The following is a 17,814-nucleotide window of genomic DNA, read 5'->3' on the forward strand; positions in this document are numbered from 1 at the left end:
TCTCGTTTCCATGGCAATACCACCGAGACTTATGGGCATCACAATAGTAGGAGCAACCAATCGACAAACACCAGATTAGAAGTCGAGAGGCAACGGTTGCACTTTCACAAAAATCCTAACTATTTTTTTTTTAATCATACAGATGGAAAACCTAAAGACTCCCCCAATCAAACCCCAAACGCCTTGATTACCCCCGGTGGCGGGCTTGTTTTGGGACAGGAAGACAGGTTTCTGTGTGCGACACAATACATAAAGAAGTTATGGCGACTCGGTTCCGTCCGACCGAGCTGCACGCACGCACGCACGCACGCACGCACGGGTTGATTGGTTGTTAATGAGGTCAGCAGCAGTGATGATGGCAGCGTGTAAGTCACGCTCCCCGAGGCCTGTACCCATTACAGACCATTAGTCATAACGTTATCACACTGAAACACAACCGCTCATGTGGAAACGATTCAGAAAACGATTCTGTAAAACATGGTTCTTATCTTATTCTGTTTTTGTGACAGTGACATCATCTGAGCGAAAGACGGATGTATGAATCTGGCTTCTGATGCAGCTCAAAGATGTTTGTCAGTCTACTTTGGGGGTGAAAGATAAACTTCATATGAAATGTAAACATTAAGAGTTTGCAGTTGCAGCCCAGTTGAAATGTGATGCTGCTATGATGTACTATGGATACCTTGAGTTCCTGTAGGCCCCGTGCATCATACACAGGTTTGAAAGTAAACTGGAAGAGTCTGAGGGCTTAGAAGAAATTTGTTAACATTCAGAAGTTCTCAGTGTCTGTGGACAGTTTAACAGCTAACAGTCGCTGCTAACTTCCTGCAAAATATCAAAGCCTTATATGGACCAACTGAGTGAAACACACACACACACACACACACACACAAAATCTTGGGCTCCGCCCCAGTGGAAGTAGGATACTCCTTTAGGGACAATTATCTAACACTTAAAATATAGGAGCTAAAAATACACACTTGTTCACAGACAAAACGCAGACTTCATTCATGTAAGGTTGCCACTGGAAATGTTCTAATCCAGGGATATCAATTAATACAAAGTTGGGAAAACTCTAAATATCAGGGTAACTAACTTAATCCACAGCAAACCCTAGTTTGTTGCCATACTTTATTTTAACCCCTTTTATATGGAGCGCAAAATGAAAAGGTATACACGTCAACATTGAAGTTTCTTCTTTAGTGGGGAGTTTAGATCATTTCAGACCTCCCAAGGCTCATCTTGCACACACCATGAATCTGCTCCTCTCCAGAATCTTTATATAACCAGCTTCAAAGCCTGTGCGCTAACTACTACAAAAATGGGGTCACACACACACACACACACAAACTGAATAAAACTTTTACCATGTGCGTCTGCAGCCAACACAAACACACTAAACGCTGCGGGTGAAAGTATCATGTGGTTAAGCTTCTCTTTGATCAGTGCATGCTGCTGCAGCCACACGCACACAATTTAAAACCCCCCAACCTATGGTCTATGGCAGAGAAACGACACAATGGCAGTCGACTCCAAATGAAAATTGGACTTAGCGCGATGTCAGTCCATGCCAGAAGGAGGCGCTGGTTAGTTTCCATGGAAACGAACACAACACAAATTTCTGTTAGAATTATTGGAATTTCATACAGAAATTAAAATAATAAAGTCAATGAAATCCTCTTAATCTTATTTATTTGAAAATTAGTTCCGGTTTCCAGTCTTAATACTATGTTAAGTTAGCTAACTGTGAGCTACCTAATAACTGCTTCAATTGGTAAAAAAGGAAAAAAATGATTAGAAAAGGAAAAAAGGAAATGCAGCCCTGGATAAAAAAAAAAGTGAAGATAATCCCACGTGATTGGTCGAGACGTTTGAAAGCCACACCTGAGTCCAGGTGACTCTGCCGCCTCCGAGGCTGCTTAGTTAAAAGAAGTGGGACCTACCGCGGCTGTGCATGCCTCCGTCGTCATGGCTACGAGGCGTGTCTCTATGGCAGGGCGAGGCCTGTGAGAGGAGGAAGGGGGCGAGACAGGAAGGAGGGGGCGAGCAGGGCAGCGAGGGCGGAGCTATAACCAGGAGTTGTGAGTGGTCAGGGAGACGCAGGAAGTGGGCGTGGAGTGCAGGGAGGTGGGGCCACCAATGGTGAATCAAGTACAGCAAGGCAAAGTTCATTCCACAAAGACACACCCCCAAAACACCCATGGCACCAGGATAGGATGTCCCAAAAAAGTGGTTGTTAACAGAAAAAAAACATTGAGATCAATGGGAGGCCGGTATTTAAACAGGTAGGAGACATACAGGCAAATAAGACCAGATGGTTTTCACATTGAAAGTCATGCAGCAGATGAGTGGAAGGAACAAACAGAAAAAGACAACATGGAGATGGAAGCAGGAGATGAAAACAAGTAACACACAACAGCACAAAAACAAATTGAATATTAGTGGTTCACAGAGAGATCACTTTGACGTGCTGTTAGCATTTGGTTAGCTCAATTAGCAGTTAGCAACATTTCACGCGATGGCTAGCAAACAAAGGCTGGATGGTTGCTAGGTCTAAGAAATAAAAAAAATAGAGCATGGGACTGGGGTTTGCTTTGATTCTACGGACACAACGGACGAACATTAGAATTCTAATTCTAGTAACTCTGGATTAAATTGTGTTCAAACTAACCCCTTTTCAGGATGGTGACTTCCATATCATGGCCCTGTGTTGTCATGGGAACTTCTCAATGCCTCATTACCTTTGCTAACTAAAGTAGATTTGAATACTGTACTTAAGTGCAATTCTGAGATTAATCTTTTTGCATATTTCCATTTTCTGTTGCTTTCTCCATGCGTGTCAATGTCAAGGCAGGTGTTCAGACACAAATATGTTTTATTCTGAGCAAGTTCCTTCCATTATGACTATGACTAATGTTCATACTGATTAACACAACCAACAAATGAACACCTTATCGGGAGGGATCCGTTTTCACAAGCACTCTGATGAGGAATCAACCTGCACGTCTGGTAGCACAGGTTTCTGGTCCACCTTCTCATCTCAGATCCAACTCACCTGAACGGGGCTTCAGTCCAAACACCGGGCTGGAGAAGGATGGAGGCCCGCAGCCTGGAAATCTGTCATGTCGCTGCAGCAACAGAAATGAAAAGAACACGGATAAGTACTCTGGCTCATTAACAAACAATGGAAGCACAATTCATTGAACAGATGAATGGTCTGGGTGCTGTGCTTCGGGTGGGAGACACACAGACTTACGAAGGACTCCACAGAGATATAAAGTACATAGAAACACATGTGATGAGTTCAGGGACCTGAAGTTAACCTCCAAAGAAAATTGCACTCAATGCCTCCCCCCGTCGTCTTTGATCATGATTCAACTTGTATAAACCGCAGGTCGATTCAGTGTCAAAATTAAGTTCAAATGACCTACATTTCCAGAGTAACACGACAAAGTCTCAAATAATCAAGTTAATCTACTGTATATAGAAATGTACTTTGCTCTTATGCTATTACTTTTGTCTTGGGCAGGATCCTGTCTGACTGATCCTGTTGGAACAGCGAGCTTAAGTCCCTCTGTGGTGCTTCACAAGACAAACACCTGCCCAACGCCTTTAGGAGGGACCAAAAGATGTAATCACAACGAATGAAAAATCAAGAAAACAAGAACCTTAACCCCAGGTGGAAATGCAAAGGGTGCAAAGGTTTATACTGAGGTGAGATGGGCGGGTGTCAGAAATAAGTTGACTGGAATTAGGTGTCTTGCTTGAAGCCACTTCAATAGTTTCTTTAACCTTTATCCAAAACCGGCTGCGAGATGCCTACAAAGGGCAGTTTGTCCTCGCTGAGGTTGTTGTGGTTCAGCTTCTTGAAATCTACCAATCGGTAAGTTCAGATCCTCCACTGTGTGTGTGTGTTGCCGTTTTGTCTTTCCCGCAAGTCTTGATACACACATACTCCGTGTGTTCACTAGTTTCTACAGAGCATTGTTGGACCCGTCTGGGAGAAGAAAGCAGCGTTGTTCTCGTTGTTTCTACTACTCGGTTTGTTTCTGTAACACACTGAACACTCAGTTTGAGGGCGGTGAGCTGTACACGTTGACGTCGGTTTAATTGAAGGCTTATCTGCTTTCTTTCCCAACATCACATGAATATATTCACATTTATCTCATGATGATGTTCTAACTGCGGAGCGGGAGTCAGGACTCGATTAGCCTAGCTTAGCATTAAGGCACTTTTGTAAATATAAATATTAAAAAAAATACATTTTTCTGTCAATGGATTCAAACAATTAGTGTGATGCAGTGGAAAATGATCAATAATCTTGGTGAGATTGTGCTGGTTGCGTATAAAACAAACAGGACACGGAGTGATGTCACATACCAGTCACTCCAGATGAACTCGTCACACACTGACATGCAAGACAGAAAGAACGTTGATTCACCTGCCACCACTTTATCAAAATCGACTTCATCACAGAGTGACTGGTGAAACGAAGCTATAAACAAACATTTTCTCACCCTGTTCACATGTGTGACCTGCTGCCCCGCGAGCCGTGACACATGTGAAAGCTCAGCGTGGTTTATTCGCTCACAGCAGACGAACACACAGGGAAACGGTGAGTTTACTGGACGACTGAGGACAGTTCCCTCTGAGAGGTGGACAGAGTCTACATCCAGGCTGGTGCTACCGTTACCTTGATTGACATATGCCACTCATACTCCCGACATGCAAGCTGGGCCTGAAACCTGGACTTCTCTAGAATCATCTGTCTCTTCTTCTGGAACTCATAGCCACCTTCCTCCATGTGCTGGTACAGAACGCATCAAACGTTTAGGCTTTAAATTACCTTAAGTAGTTTCTAAATTACTTGCATACTTATCGGCTTAAATTTACAGCAGCAAAGACCCGTTTACTTTATCTAACGTGAATGAACTTATCAAAGAAAATGTATGAAAGTGCACTACAGTGTATGTTTAAAGCCACATGCAGCATTTCAAAATGTCCGACCGTGGCGCCCCCAGTGGCAGCATGAAAAAGACAGCGCTGATTTTCTTCGTTTTTGTGCTAACAGTGACGGACATTTGTTTTTTTTGGGGCAGTTGATGTATAAAGCAACAGCTTTTCTGAAATTATTTTTTACAATAAAGGACTTCACACTTGAAAGACTTGACAAATGTGACAAATGTTTAAAGTAACGATTTGCCATTTCAAGTTTACGCTCCATTCTGTCGTTATGAAAACCCAATTGTTTTCTCACTAGACACAAGATGGAGAAAACATTTGTCAGATCATCAAAGACAGAACCTAGCCGTCACATTTGGCCATAACAGGGTCTCAAGTGAACTACCACTGCTCTGGGATTGTTGAACTATATAAAATACAGACGCGGTTACTCATTGTCACATTGCAGGAAGGCTTCCAACATCATTCTGTATGCTGATGACAACATGTTGTTTTGTTCTGTGTACGGACTGATGGTCAAGTTCTAAAGTTCTGCACACGGTACCTTTGGTGTGGGGATGCCGTCATCGCTGTCCTGCCCACTGGGGATGGGGGAGGGGGGGGGGGGTGGAGGAGGACGGAGAGAGGGAGAGTCAACGCTCAGTTCGCATCCCTAGTAGCTAACGTTACAATAGCAGAACAGTTGCTATGGTTACATGAGTTAAACGCATCTCACCTGATACCACAGCTTCCAACCACAAAACAAATATCTTACTTGAGGGAGTCCTCTACTGTGACCATCTCCACCGGATAGAGCTGAACTCCAGACAGGTCGTCCTGCTCCGCATTCACTCTGATAAACACAAGACATTACGAAATCAATTTGATTCAGTAACACCAATACTTTCATCTTTAAACATACTAAGAGCTTTTTATAACATTTTGTTTCTTTAATTATATCCTAAAATTGCGACAGGGGATCATTTACTTTCTTATTAACAACGGAAGTTTCAGGAAAACAAGCTAGTATGTTTCAACTGACAGTTGGGCAACACATGCATTAGTTAATTATTTGAAACATAATAATAAGACAGAAAGTGATTGCTTGTTGATAAATCAGGCTCATCTTTGCACATTTGATTTTACAACATATGAGGTAATGGGAAAACACACCACTTTAGTTAATTTTACACTGTTCTTTGTCCACATTTGCATTGATTCTCCGCAGAGTAAAGTGTGGAATCATTGCTATCATTTTGGCAGCCAGCTCCACCTTTGATGTTGTAATTCTCAGGTGTTGCGTCGGCTCTCACCTGCTGGGATCCTGCAGCAGCTCCACAGCCTCCTTCAGCTGGTTGATCATGTCAATCTGGAACTCTGTGCCGCCTTTCACCTTTGACCTGGGACCAAAAAGACAATGTTATATCTCACAATTACAGTTGCAATCGTGGTCCATTATTGGGGTTACAAATAGTAACAACCTGCAGATTATTACCAATTTCACTCCTTAAAAGCTCAATAATCTTTTCTCTTTAAGGTTTTCTTTTCACTTTATATATCTTTACATTCATTTATTGTTCTTTGGCGATGTTGTACTCAACAATAATTATAAACGCCCTTGATCCCACAAAAGAAGCCTACGGTTAGGAAAAGAAAAACAAACGAATGAACCTACAGTTGTTGTGATGTCCAGTGTGCGTCTTCTTCTATCCTGAGGGGCTCGTCGAAGTCTGCTGCTGTCCGACCCTGCACACACAAACATGCACACACGGACACGCACACGCACGTCAGCACCAGCTGCAGCTGTCACATGGTGCACAGACTGGTTCAGCTATTGGCCAGAATTCAGGGACATTATTGCCGTCCCCTGGTACACAAACTCAACAATAGGGAATCTGTAACAAACGCTTCCTCTCCTTGATCAGGTCCTTCCATCCTCGAGTCTCCACTCGTTTACCCTCGTGGGAGGGATGGGTTAACTGGGAGTGATTAGTTACGTTACAGGATGGGGAGGTTGAAGAGGAACCAACGCGGCTCGGACCGAAGTCCGATTTTCTTCTTCTTTTTTTTTTAGCGTGAGAAATTGGATGTGTGGCGGGAGTGTGCGTGACTAAGGACCGAAATGAGTGACTGTTGCGCTCAATGAGTGACACTTGAGAGCACTCCATTATTGTTGGTTAGCTGTTGGCGCGAAAAAAAGCAGGAGGCACCGAAAAGCGCGCCGTTTGCATCCCTGTTCTTTGTTTGTTTCCATTGTCTCAGATCGTGTGACTCGTGTTACGTGTTTCTTGAGTTGTTTGATCCATTTTTAGTGATGCAACAGTTTCCCCTGATATCAGCTCAGTAAGTCAGCTCATGAAGCACTGAAGCGTTTTCTGACCGTTGACTGCGATGGTTCGTCTTTGGTTGCGGTTTAAGAACGTTGCCATAGTTACACTAATGACCACAACTTACTGAACTTCACTGCTCGGCTGAACGATGATTCATCACAGGGCTCCGTGTTGTCCACTTTGTTTTGAGTTTAGACCTTATTTGGTCACGGCTGAGTCTCCACAGGCTCACTGTGACGTAACCAGCTATAACAGGACAGTCTCTCTCACTGAACGCCGCAACAAACCTCTAACTCCAAAAGCAAATGACTGACACAAAGTGACAGTCAAGGCTCCATTAGAACAAACCAAAGACCTCAGGAGCAGCGGAACCAACGCTGGAACAAAGTGGAGCAGCTTTATATAACCCCTCTTCCCTCAGAGTGCGTCCTCGCTCATGAAGGCATCAATCTTTAATCACAAACTGACGGAGGAGAAACAGCGCAGCGGGAAGTCTCGCCTTGATGTAGTTGACGAAGCGAGTGCTGAGAGCGGAGTCTCGGTAGCTGAACTGGTCCTTCAGGGCTTCCGTAGGGCTCTCCTCGATCAGACGGACTGAGTCGGAGTTTGGGTCTGCTGGAATAAAAGGAAACAGGAATTGTGAGGAACGTGAGAAGGGACTTCCGCTCTCTAATGAGGAGAAAAACTAAAACAAATTAAAGCTAAATTATTTATTCAATTTTATATTTGATATCACAAATGTTTTACTGTTCTATAGTTTTGGTATTCCTTTTTTATTTTAAAGTTCCTTTAAAGAAGTTTGTTTTTCACATTCAGTCATTCTTCCTCTCAAAACTCCAGGACACACCAGGACGCACCTGCGGGATATATGACATCACAACTAGTTTGGAGCCAATCAGGATCCAGTATTTTACTTACATGAGTGTGGTGTGAAAAGGGGAAAAGTGCAGGTCAGAAATGAACAATAGCACATGAGGATGTTTTAAAGAGTGACTGCTTTATAAAAACTTTAAAAACCTGCTATTGAATGAAGTGAATTATAATATGTCTATATTTTTGGTAAAATGTTAACAGGCTTTATCTACACCATTAAGACATTTTAGGGCCAAATAACCCAGACTACTCGTCTTCCCCCTCGTCTCAGCTCACCAGAGACGACCTTCCATCAGCTCCGACCTGAATGAAGTCTATTTAAACGCTTATCTGGGGAGCCGCTGTTCTCTAAATGAGTCCAGATACACTCTCTCTCACACACACACACACACACACACACACACACACACACGCTTGTTAGAGAAGGAAAGCTGACTGAACAATCCGAAAAAAATAGTCAAGGAGTAAAACGTTTGCACACATTTTTTCATTTGTTCATTTTGTGTTTCTCCTTCTTAATCAAATGAATTGTCGGTTTGGACGTCTCGCAGCTTCTTATTGTTGAGGGAATTTAAAGAATAAAAATAGATTTGTTAATGTTTTTGAAAATAAACCATTATAATGCAGACACACACGGTCATATTTTTAGGGGTCCGGAAAGGTCTCTGTTCTGTCTGGTTTCCTCTGTGTGAGAGAGCAGGACACAAGAGTGTTGTTTAATCACCACCACGTCCTGTCCACTGTCAGCTGTGTGTGTGTGTGTGTGTGTGTGTGTGTGTACCTGTCAGGGAGCTGATGTGTTCACTGGAGTCGTCTTTACTGATTCCCTCCTCCTCCGTGATGTGGCTCATCGGTATGTTGAGACTCAGACTGTCTTCGTCTGACGGCTGAAACACAAATAAATGAACAAAAATTATTAATAGTTTTAGGATTTTAAGTAAAAAAAGACCAAACATTTACTGCCTCCAGCTGCTGAAATTGAAGAATGTATTCTGCCTTTTCCAGTTGTACAGCTCTGTAAACTGAATGTTTGGGATTTCGGACAAAAAATACATTTTAATATATTTCATACTGTAAAATGTAAGCATTGATAAGCATTTTAATTTGATATGAACATTATTGTGAGATTAGTGAACGATCAAACTATTTGATGGATTTACAAAGAACTTTCTAGCATAGCAGCTACTGATACAAACGTGCTTTGAGATTGTGTGTGTTAGTGTAACACTCTATAATGAAAAATGTGCTTTACTGCAGCTACAGTCGCATTATTTCACTCAATAAATGGAAAGGGTCAACATTATAAAATAATGAAATAAAACAATCAAGCTTTAATGTGAATGTCTCTGATAAGTGGAGTCTTCTGTGTAAATAAAACTATGCAAAACGATCACCAGAACAAAAGCATATGGAGACAATCGCACCACACACACACACACACACACACTCACACACACACACACACAGTACCTCGGTAGCGGACAGTCTCTTGTCTCCGTTGTCGCTGCCGACTCCTGAGTCGCTGTCCTGCTTCTTCTGCTGCTCCATGTCCTCCACACTGCAGACACACAACACGTGTCACACACCTGACACACATTCGCAAACGAGGTCTGTGTGTGTGTGTGTGTGTGTGTGTGTGTGTGTGTGTGTGTGTGTGCTAAATTAAGGTATCGTAGGTAAAGTAAATCTCTCTAAGTGCGTTTCCATGTACATTTCACTCAGAAATTGAAAATGATTTGTCTGAGATGCAAAGTTTGTCACCTACATTGCTTTCGTTGATCAAATCTACTAGATGACAATTGTAAAAGCAGTTTTATTTCTCTTAAATGAAAGAAACGGAGATCATTTTGAAGACACCAACGATTTAGGGAACTTGTAGCAGCAGTGTGAACAGTCCCTCTAGGCAACTGAGATGTGTGCTCGAGTTGCTCACACGCACAAATTATGACATTTTAAAATAGCGTGAAAAATAAGGAAGAGCTAGAGGGAGGAAAGTAAAGAGAATACAACTGAAAGCCACAGAACTATAGAGTGGGGGAGACCACTGGAGAGAGAGGCAGCACAAATCAGAGGAATATGTCACACACATCCTATATCAAGGATGTGTGTGTCTGCTCCCGAGAGGAAAGGAACCTTTTCTGCGGCCCACGTGTTGAGAGTCCTCTCTGTGGGCCGACATTACAGAGCTCGACATCCTCTGAAAGCTCAGGCTCAGTTTCAGCCTGATCACGGAGGCTTTTATTTTATTTCTTTACTTCTTCACTTCTGAAAATGCCTATTCCTCATTCCTGTAAGCAGTAAACATTCCTTTGTTCCTTCCCTCAATCCTACGATCATATAAAATCCCATTGGCCACACCTCCGTCAACCGGCCTTTTGTCTACTCTGGCTTTTCTGGACTCCAAAAACACTCAAGGTGAACGTCACCAGCTGTGTAATCTCTCAGTTCCTTTGTTTATTGCCATTATTTGTTTTGTCCCTTCATTTCCTCCAATTGTTTCTTTATTCCTTCATCCAGCAACCAGAAATAATACTTCATATAATTAAGGCCTAAATCTCTTATGGCAGACAGTCAGTGAGACCCAGAAGATCATTTTCAGCTAATGGAGGATTTGGCTGCAGCCTGAGAGACCGAGGACACTTAGATAAGAGACAGCGGAGACACTCCACATAAAGACACTTTTGATATTTTGGAGAAGAAGTGTTTCTGCTTTCTTGCTGAGAGTTATAAGAGAATAATCAAAGTGTTTTAAATATTTTCTTCATCAACAATGTGTGCAAGTGTTAGTGAGTGTTTACTCTGCAGCGCGCGCTGAGACCGGCTCCCACTAACATTTAATGGTTGAACAATTGACATCAGCACAAAAACAAATGTAGGAGGCGAGATTTCCCATCATGGTAACCACACTGACGCAGAGGAGCGGACTGCAGGATATTTGACTGACCTGCCGGTGGTGGGCCGCGATAGGCTGAGTCGCTCTATGACAGGCAGGTAGAGGGAGTCGGGCATCTTCTCACTGCGACACGCCTCGATGCTCAGATACTTGAATATGTGAACTTTTCCTTTAATACAGATCTGAAAAGGAAAAGAAGATTAATCTGTCTCCTCTTCTACCACGACATGACAGACATCCACCTGACTGCTGAGTCACTGAACTCTTGGAGCAGCTGTTGTTTAACAGAGTGTCTTTCGTCCTCCAGCCGGTGAGAGGACGCGGCTCTGTGCAGTTTTAGATCAGCCAATGAAAGACAGTTAAAAAGGAATAAATATTTACCATTAAAACTCACACCACTAAACGTATTAATGAGACGTTTGTGAAGAAAACACACTGAGATGACTGACTGAGATGATAAATCAAGAGACGAGGCAGACGATCATGGACCAGAATACTGTGATGATCGTGTTTACAGGGAGATGAGGGACCAGATTTCTCATGTTGCGTGTAAACATCATATCCTGAATTAGATAAGAAGCAGGATAAAACGGGACATTAATGCGCAAAAGAAGACATGATAGCTAATACTTGAATGGAGCAGACCTGCTATTTACATTATTCATTCCAGCAGGCGGAGAGCGCTCTTCTACTCTTAACTTCCTGAAACACCAGAAGCCAGAATGTGTCCCTTCTGCCTCTGGTGAACTTCAAATCAAATATCGGAGCAGTTTTATTTTCTAATCTCAATCTGAATCTCCTGTAACAAGCAACTGATTTTTCATTATACTCTACTGCACAGATCAGGGATCAGATGCCTATAACAATATGATGTCGTCAATATGTCCTTGAGTCAGTTACAATGCTGCATGAAGTTCAGTTATACATTTGACGGATCTATTATTATTCAACAGGCTAATTATACCGGATTATACATTAAATTAAATAAACAATATGTTAAAAAGAACTAAATGTGTTTTTAATTTACGTCAATAAATAAACAAAGAAAGAAAAATGAACACACATGACCTCATCTTGCATCTGGTGTGTGTGAGAGAGAGAGTGTGCACCTGTGCAGGAGGACTCTGAAGGGGGTTGTTTTCTAGCTGAAGGGACTGGAGGTGTTTCATCTTCCTGTAACACACCGGGATGGTCGACACCTTGTTACAGGAGAAGTCAAACTTCACCAGGGGAAGGCCGGCCAAGTCTGCAAAGAGAACACACACATACTATTTAACTATCTAACAATTTTACTATTTAACATAGTTTCTGCGTTAATTCACAGCGCCATACCTGGTTATATTTGGGTACGATGGTCTCACGAAGCTGAACGTATCGTACAGATTGTTAGTAAAGGGCATCGAGTCAAGTTGAGGCTTTATTAGCAGGTCGTAGCAGTAGAGTACAGAAATCTTATTCTATTTATAAGCCTTAAAATCACTAACACCTCAAAACGCAGACGTTTCCCATCACAGAACAATGCAGCTGTTCTTTTCAGAGGTAGTTTGTAATTGTTAGCAGACCGTCGGACCGTTTCTCTTCGTGTGAACTTTCACTCCTCATTAGAAGTGAAATAACTGGAAATAAACGCCTTTACTGTATTTTTAGTCCCTGAGCTGTTACATCAAAGCGGAGTCACAAGACAAGCCTGCAGATACACATTTACACCAAGTACACCAGCTTTAAATGGTTAAAAGAAAGGTATTCACAACATTTTTAATGCACTTTATCACTCAAAATAGGTTGGTCTTTTTTCCCGTAAATCTTTTGATTATATTGATACCAACCAATATAAAAAGTTGTGAAATAGTAGTCTCTCTTCTCTTCTCTTTTTTTTCTATGACTTCCAAGTAGATTTATAGACTTTTATCCTGAAAACGTAGAAAAGAGTCTCTGTAAAGTCTCATTTCAGGACAGATTTTTGACACGTATTGCATCAGTGTCATGGGCCTTAGACAATTAACTCCAACGCTTTGCATCAAAAATGTCTGAATTGAAATAGGATACAGAACACATAACAAGCTTTTTGTTTCATATTAATTAAACTAAAAAGAATAATCAGAATAGGATTAGCACCACTCAGCTGAAACAAATCATAGTCTAAACTCATTCGATCTAACCACATATTAGACTGCAAAGAACCCAGAGATAAACAGACGCAGTCAGCGTTACTTTTGGCTGTTTGAGTTTGTGAAGAAAATAGATTTAAAAGTTTTAGTACTCCTTAACGGTCTAACTGAGTCACTCTTTTGATGAGAGGTTTTCATTCCTGGTTCTTTCTGGCGCTCTCTAAATAAACTGTGTATTTTTAAGTGTGTGTGTTCAAAAGGGAAAGACAGACAGACTGATGGTGTTTGAATTTGTGAGAAGAAGAAACCATTCGTGGAGTCACATCCTGCACACTTATAGACATGAATTATGACACGGTGCTCGTTAGACTCCTTCTAATTAAAACCCTGTGTAGGAGGTAATAATGTCAGTTGGGCTGCCAGCTTACAGGATAAACACACATCATTCTTCCATCAGGTTTGTTGATCGGATCTTCAGACTGGAGCCTGACAATCTGTCCCCCCCCTCAATGAGGGACACTCAGGGACACGCATACGTCACAGAATCCAAAACCGCCCCGACGAGTCGAGGCGAATAGATGGATGAATCATCCTGGGAGACGTAGAAAACCTCTTTATTTTGTGCAATCTTTCTGTTTTATAAGTAAATGCGTTCCGTGACAAACGATCAAAGAACACAGAGAGTGTTCCGTGAGATGTACAGACAGAAAGCTCCTAAAGGTAAATTTGATATTTGCAGTACGAAGCTCTATAAATAAAATGGACTTGACTCTAATCCAGCGTGAGGAGGAGGTTCACAATGCAGCAGCAGACCTCATCGCCTCAGGCGGACCAATGTGCTGCCACACAGGAAGTCCAACAGATAAGAACCAGTGTGGCCGCTTTGTGCCAATCTACTCCTCCAGCTTTCTCTGGTTCAGAAGATCTCATTTACACACTTACACACTCTGCAAAATGATATGTGATGCTCTCTGCCACTCAAAGCTTAGTCATGCCATACGTCAAGTGTGTATTAGGACTCTGTGGTCTCAAATGTCCCTTTGTGTGTGTGTGGTTCGTTTCATCTAAATCCCTGCTTAAGTCAATGTGAATAGCAGCTTTGTCTCTCTGAAAAAAAACTAAATCTTAGTAAGAACCGTCTCTTATGTACAGTCGCCCAAAAGAACGAGCCACTCATTTTTGTTTTAGACACAAGAAAGAGAAGAAGTTGCTTCCGTCAGGAACTCACCTTCTGGCAGGACGCAGAGGAGGTTTCGGCGAACGTTCAGTTCCCGTAGCGCTTTGAGTCTGCCGATGTGGCGAGGAAGAGCCGTGATCTCATTGCAGCTGATATCCTGCAGAAAAACAAAAAAACACATCTTCTGTTCTTACCTCCTGGATGCATTTCCTTTCAGCATAATTATATATATATATATATATATTATATATATATATATATGAGAGAGAGATAAAGCCGACACTTTATCATAACAGAAATATGTTGATTTTAAATCCGACTGACTGGCTCACGGCAGCCGTCGCCATGTTGAGAGCCATGTGGAGGCAACAGATCCACTCCGAGTGTTGAATTGTGCACCTTTGATAGCGTGTGAATGTTTTTAGCGAACACGGACAGCACGTGAAGCGTCTCACCAGCTCCATGAGGCGATGCAGCTGTCCGATGGTCTCCGGCAGGCTGACCAGCTTGTTGTTGCTGGCGTTGAGAACCCGCAGAGGTAAACCACACAGACAGGCCGGCAGGGCGCCCAGCTGGTTACGGCTGCAACATAAAGCATCACTCCCTCAATTAGTCACCATCACGGGACTGTCAAGGAACAATTCAGCCAGACTGTGTTATAGGAAGAAAGCGAGAAGCAACGCCCGTACATATGCCGCATTAAAAATGACACGTGAACACGTTATGAAACGAGCATGTTCTATAATGTGTGCTTTTAAATCCACACTCAGGGTTTTTTCAGTAACAGAGAGATGACAAAAGTCCTCATGGGGAGATGAGAGGGGGTATTAACTCATTACATCACATGTCATTTAGCTGACGCTTTTATCCAAAGCGACTTACAATAAGTGCATTCAACCATAGGGGTACAAACTCAGAAGAACAAGAAACAAGAAAGTGCAATTTCCTCAAATAAGCCAATTTACAATTTGCTATAGATGAGCGGCGTTACAAGTACAATTTAAATGCTACAATTTGTTAGTCTTTTAGTCGAGGTAGAGTCTGAAGAGGTGTCGACAACTCACATCGACAACACTTCTTTGGCTCCATGTTTGTACGTGTGTTTATATGCAAACATACATGTGAAACTAGATCAGATGGTCTACTAAACTGGGGTAATAATATGTGGGTCATTTCCTCTGTAACAGACAGTAGTCTGAACCCGACTATGAGACTCTCTCACTCACACAAACACACAAAGGAGAGTGAAGGAAAAAGAATAATAACAAATAAAAAAACATGCTGATCGGCTCGGGATGTTTGACTATTTTTAGGCTGAATTCTTACTCTGATGTTTGAAAGGAAGGTCTGACGGAAGGCAGAAGATTTGTTTATTTTTGTACAGTGAAACAATGACGAAACGTGGATTGCTTGTAGCACTTGTGTCTCAAATCTGTAAAGCAGAGAAAGAAGACTCACCTCCACTGTGTTTTATCTGGAATTCTTAAATGTCTACACGAGGAGGGCTAAACTTAAGTTAACCGTTTTACTGTCGAACGATCCTTTCCGCTCTCGCCGGATGCTTCCTCTACGAGCCACGCACTTCTGCTTTAAATAAAGTATCAACCTTGAATTGCGGTGGTAAGGGGGAGGGTGAAAAACGCATGCATGATTCAAACCTCTTCAACTTCTTCATGTTGTGTGTGAATAGATCCTACTAAGAAAAGCAAACAGCATCTTTAATGTCTTACTAGTAACACACACACACACGACTGTGAAACCCCCTCTGACTCAGCTCTGAAAATAACTTTCAGGAAACATACGTGAGTTTGTCCAGCTGTTCACACACATTTTAGGAGGCGGAGGAGAAAATAACAAGACTCCTCTGCCAGCGGCTCGGTGAGGCTGGACAGCTGTGCTTAGACTTTAATGCTAAAATAAGCACGCTAATACTCAAACAGCGACCATGCTCATGTTCGGTAGGAGGATGCTACCACGTTGCACACCTTATGATGGATGGCGTCGAGCCCGGAGCCCGGACATAACACCGGGTTTCTATCACAATGTAACAAAACTCAACACAACTTCTGGGATATCTAATAAAAATTGCTAAGTAATGGGTTCTCATTCCATTGCTGTTTTGTGAATACGAGTTATTGGTTGATGGGTAGAAGCAGCTGGTAGAAGTCATTTAAATGTAATTTGGTAGACTCTTAGTAGGATTGCATGGTTCCATGAAATAATGCTTTGATTTAAAAGAAGAAGAATCAGTTCAAATGGAACAAATCACGGCCAGAAAAATAAGGCTAAATAATTAGTCTTGAAAATGTTAAAAACTAATCTTAAATTTGCAACCAAAAAAACAGCTTACACTGATGAATATTTACACGCTACAATTGAATCCAAAGCAGCGCAACGGTTAAACTGCTCTGATACAGATGACAATGATCTAAGAACACACACACCTCTGTGTTCATGTGTTTCACACAACCAGATCAGCATTTATGAGCCTAATTAAATAGATCAGTCGTTACTAATTTACTTTGTGATAGCAGCATGACTGGAAAGTGTGCGTGTGTGACAATGCGTGTATATGTAAGTGTGTGTGTGTGTGAGAGAGAGAATGTGTGTGTGGATGACATGTCATGCTAATGAGCTGTGCTGTCAGTGTGTTGCTGCTCTTAAACAGATTAATTATCAGTTGAGCAGCAGAGAAGAAAATATCTGATTCACTAGAGATAAACACATGATGCTTCTAACCTTGTCGCAAATAAAATAATATTTATGCGTTTTAACATTGTTCTCTAATTTTCACATAGTCTCCTATCAGGAGCAGTGAGAGTCTCAGAGACATCAGCAGCGAACACCTTGACTTTTAAACTCAACCTGATAGTGTGTGTTTGTGTGAAGGTCCAGAGTATCTGAGTATGTGTGTGTGAGAGAGTGTGTTTTTTATTCATATATTACCCCACTGGACAATTTCACCCCTCAGGCTCAATTGTGTGTGTTGCAGGCACACAAGCGCACACACACTCCTCAGTCTGTAATAATAACACCAAGTTAATTAAAGTACGAAAATAACTGACTTTTCCTGAGATTTTGTTTATAAAAATATTATTTATTTACTATGCTATGATGCATCCTCAGTATATGAGAAACAGTCAGCTTTCAGTATGTGATACATGTTCAGTATGTAATAAATTATATGGATTATAGTTATGCTACATTTTGCTTTTTTTTCTTAAGTTTAACTGACATATGGCTGATTTTTGCAGTTGAAACATTTTTTCCTGATGCTGACTACTAGCGGTCAACAGACTACCTGTGAAAGTAAACAAAACTGAGGGGCTTTCCTGCAGACAAAATCTGCTTCTGTTTAGAAAGTCATGCTTCAGATACATGAATTCTCCATTGTACCCAGAATGCAACAGCCTCAAAAGATCCACTAGTTCTCCCTGACATATTGAAGTGAGAAAAAGTGAAGAAAAGCAGGACTGCTGAGACAAAAAAGTA

The 17,814-nt window shown here is 41.8% G+C and overlaps 1 protein-coding gene across 7 annotated transcripts in view; it reads right to left on the reverse strand.

The window, feature by feature from the left end:
- The window catches only part of lrch1 (leucine-rich repeats and calponin homology (CH) domain containing 1), a 44,368-nt gene that overhangs the window by 10,400 nt on the left and 16,154 nt on the right, over positions 1 to 17,814 (reverse strand). For 2 of the 7 annotated variants that reach the window (XM_078090440.1, XM_078090437.1), the window contains exons 3-15: positions 14,778 to 14,904; positions 14,374 to 14,479; positions 12,147 to 12,283; positions 11,089 to 11,219; positions 9,615 to 9,702; positions 8,926 to 9,031; positions 7,771 to 7,886; positions 6,617 to 6,687; positions 6,255 to 6,341; positions 5,717 to 5,794; positions 5,507 to 5,543; positions 3,056 to 3,128; positions 1,944 to 2,066 (exon numbers count right to left, since the gene is read on the reverse strand). In XM_078090440.1, coding sequence (XP_077946566.1) covers positions 1,944 to 2,066; positions 3,056 to 3,128; positions 5,507 to 5,543; positions 5,717 to 5,794; positions 6,255 to 6,341; positions 6,617 to 6,687; positions 7,771 to 7,886; positions 8,926 to 9,031; positions 9,615 to 9,702; positions 11,089 to 11,219; positions 12,147 to 12,283; positions 14,374 to 14,479; positions 14,778 to 14,904 — 1,280 coding nt within the window. The remainder of the gene's footprint in view (positions 1 to 1,943; positions 2,067 to 3,055; positions 3,129 to 5,506; positions 5,544 to 5,716; positions 5,795 to 6,254; positions 6,342 to 6,616; positions 6,688 to 7,770; positions 7,887 to 8,925; positions 9,032 to 9,614; positions 9,703 to 11,088; positions 11,220 to 12,146; positions 12,284 to 14,373; positions 14,480 to 14,777; positions 14,905 to 17,814) is intronic. The other 5 variants (XM_078090441.1, XM_040202491.2, XM_078090442.1 and 2 more) reach the window with 3 other exon arrangements.

Source organism: Gasterosteus aculeatus, chromosome 16, assembly GCF_964276395.1.
Source record: "Gasterosteus aculeatus chromosome 16, fGasAcu3.hap1.1, whole genome shotgun sequence".
In the NCBI taxonomy this organism is placed as follows: domain Eukaryota; kingdom Metazoa; phylum Chordata; class Actinopteri; order Perciformes; family Gasterosteidae; genus Gasterosteus; species Gasterosteus aculeatus.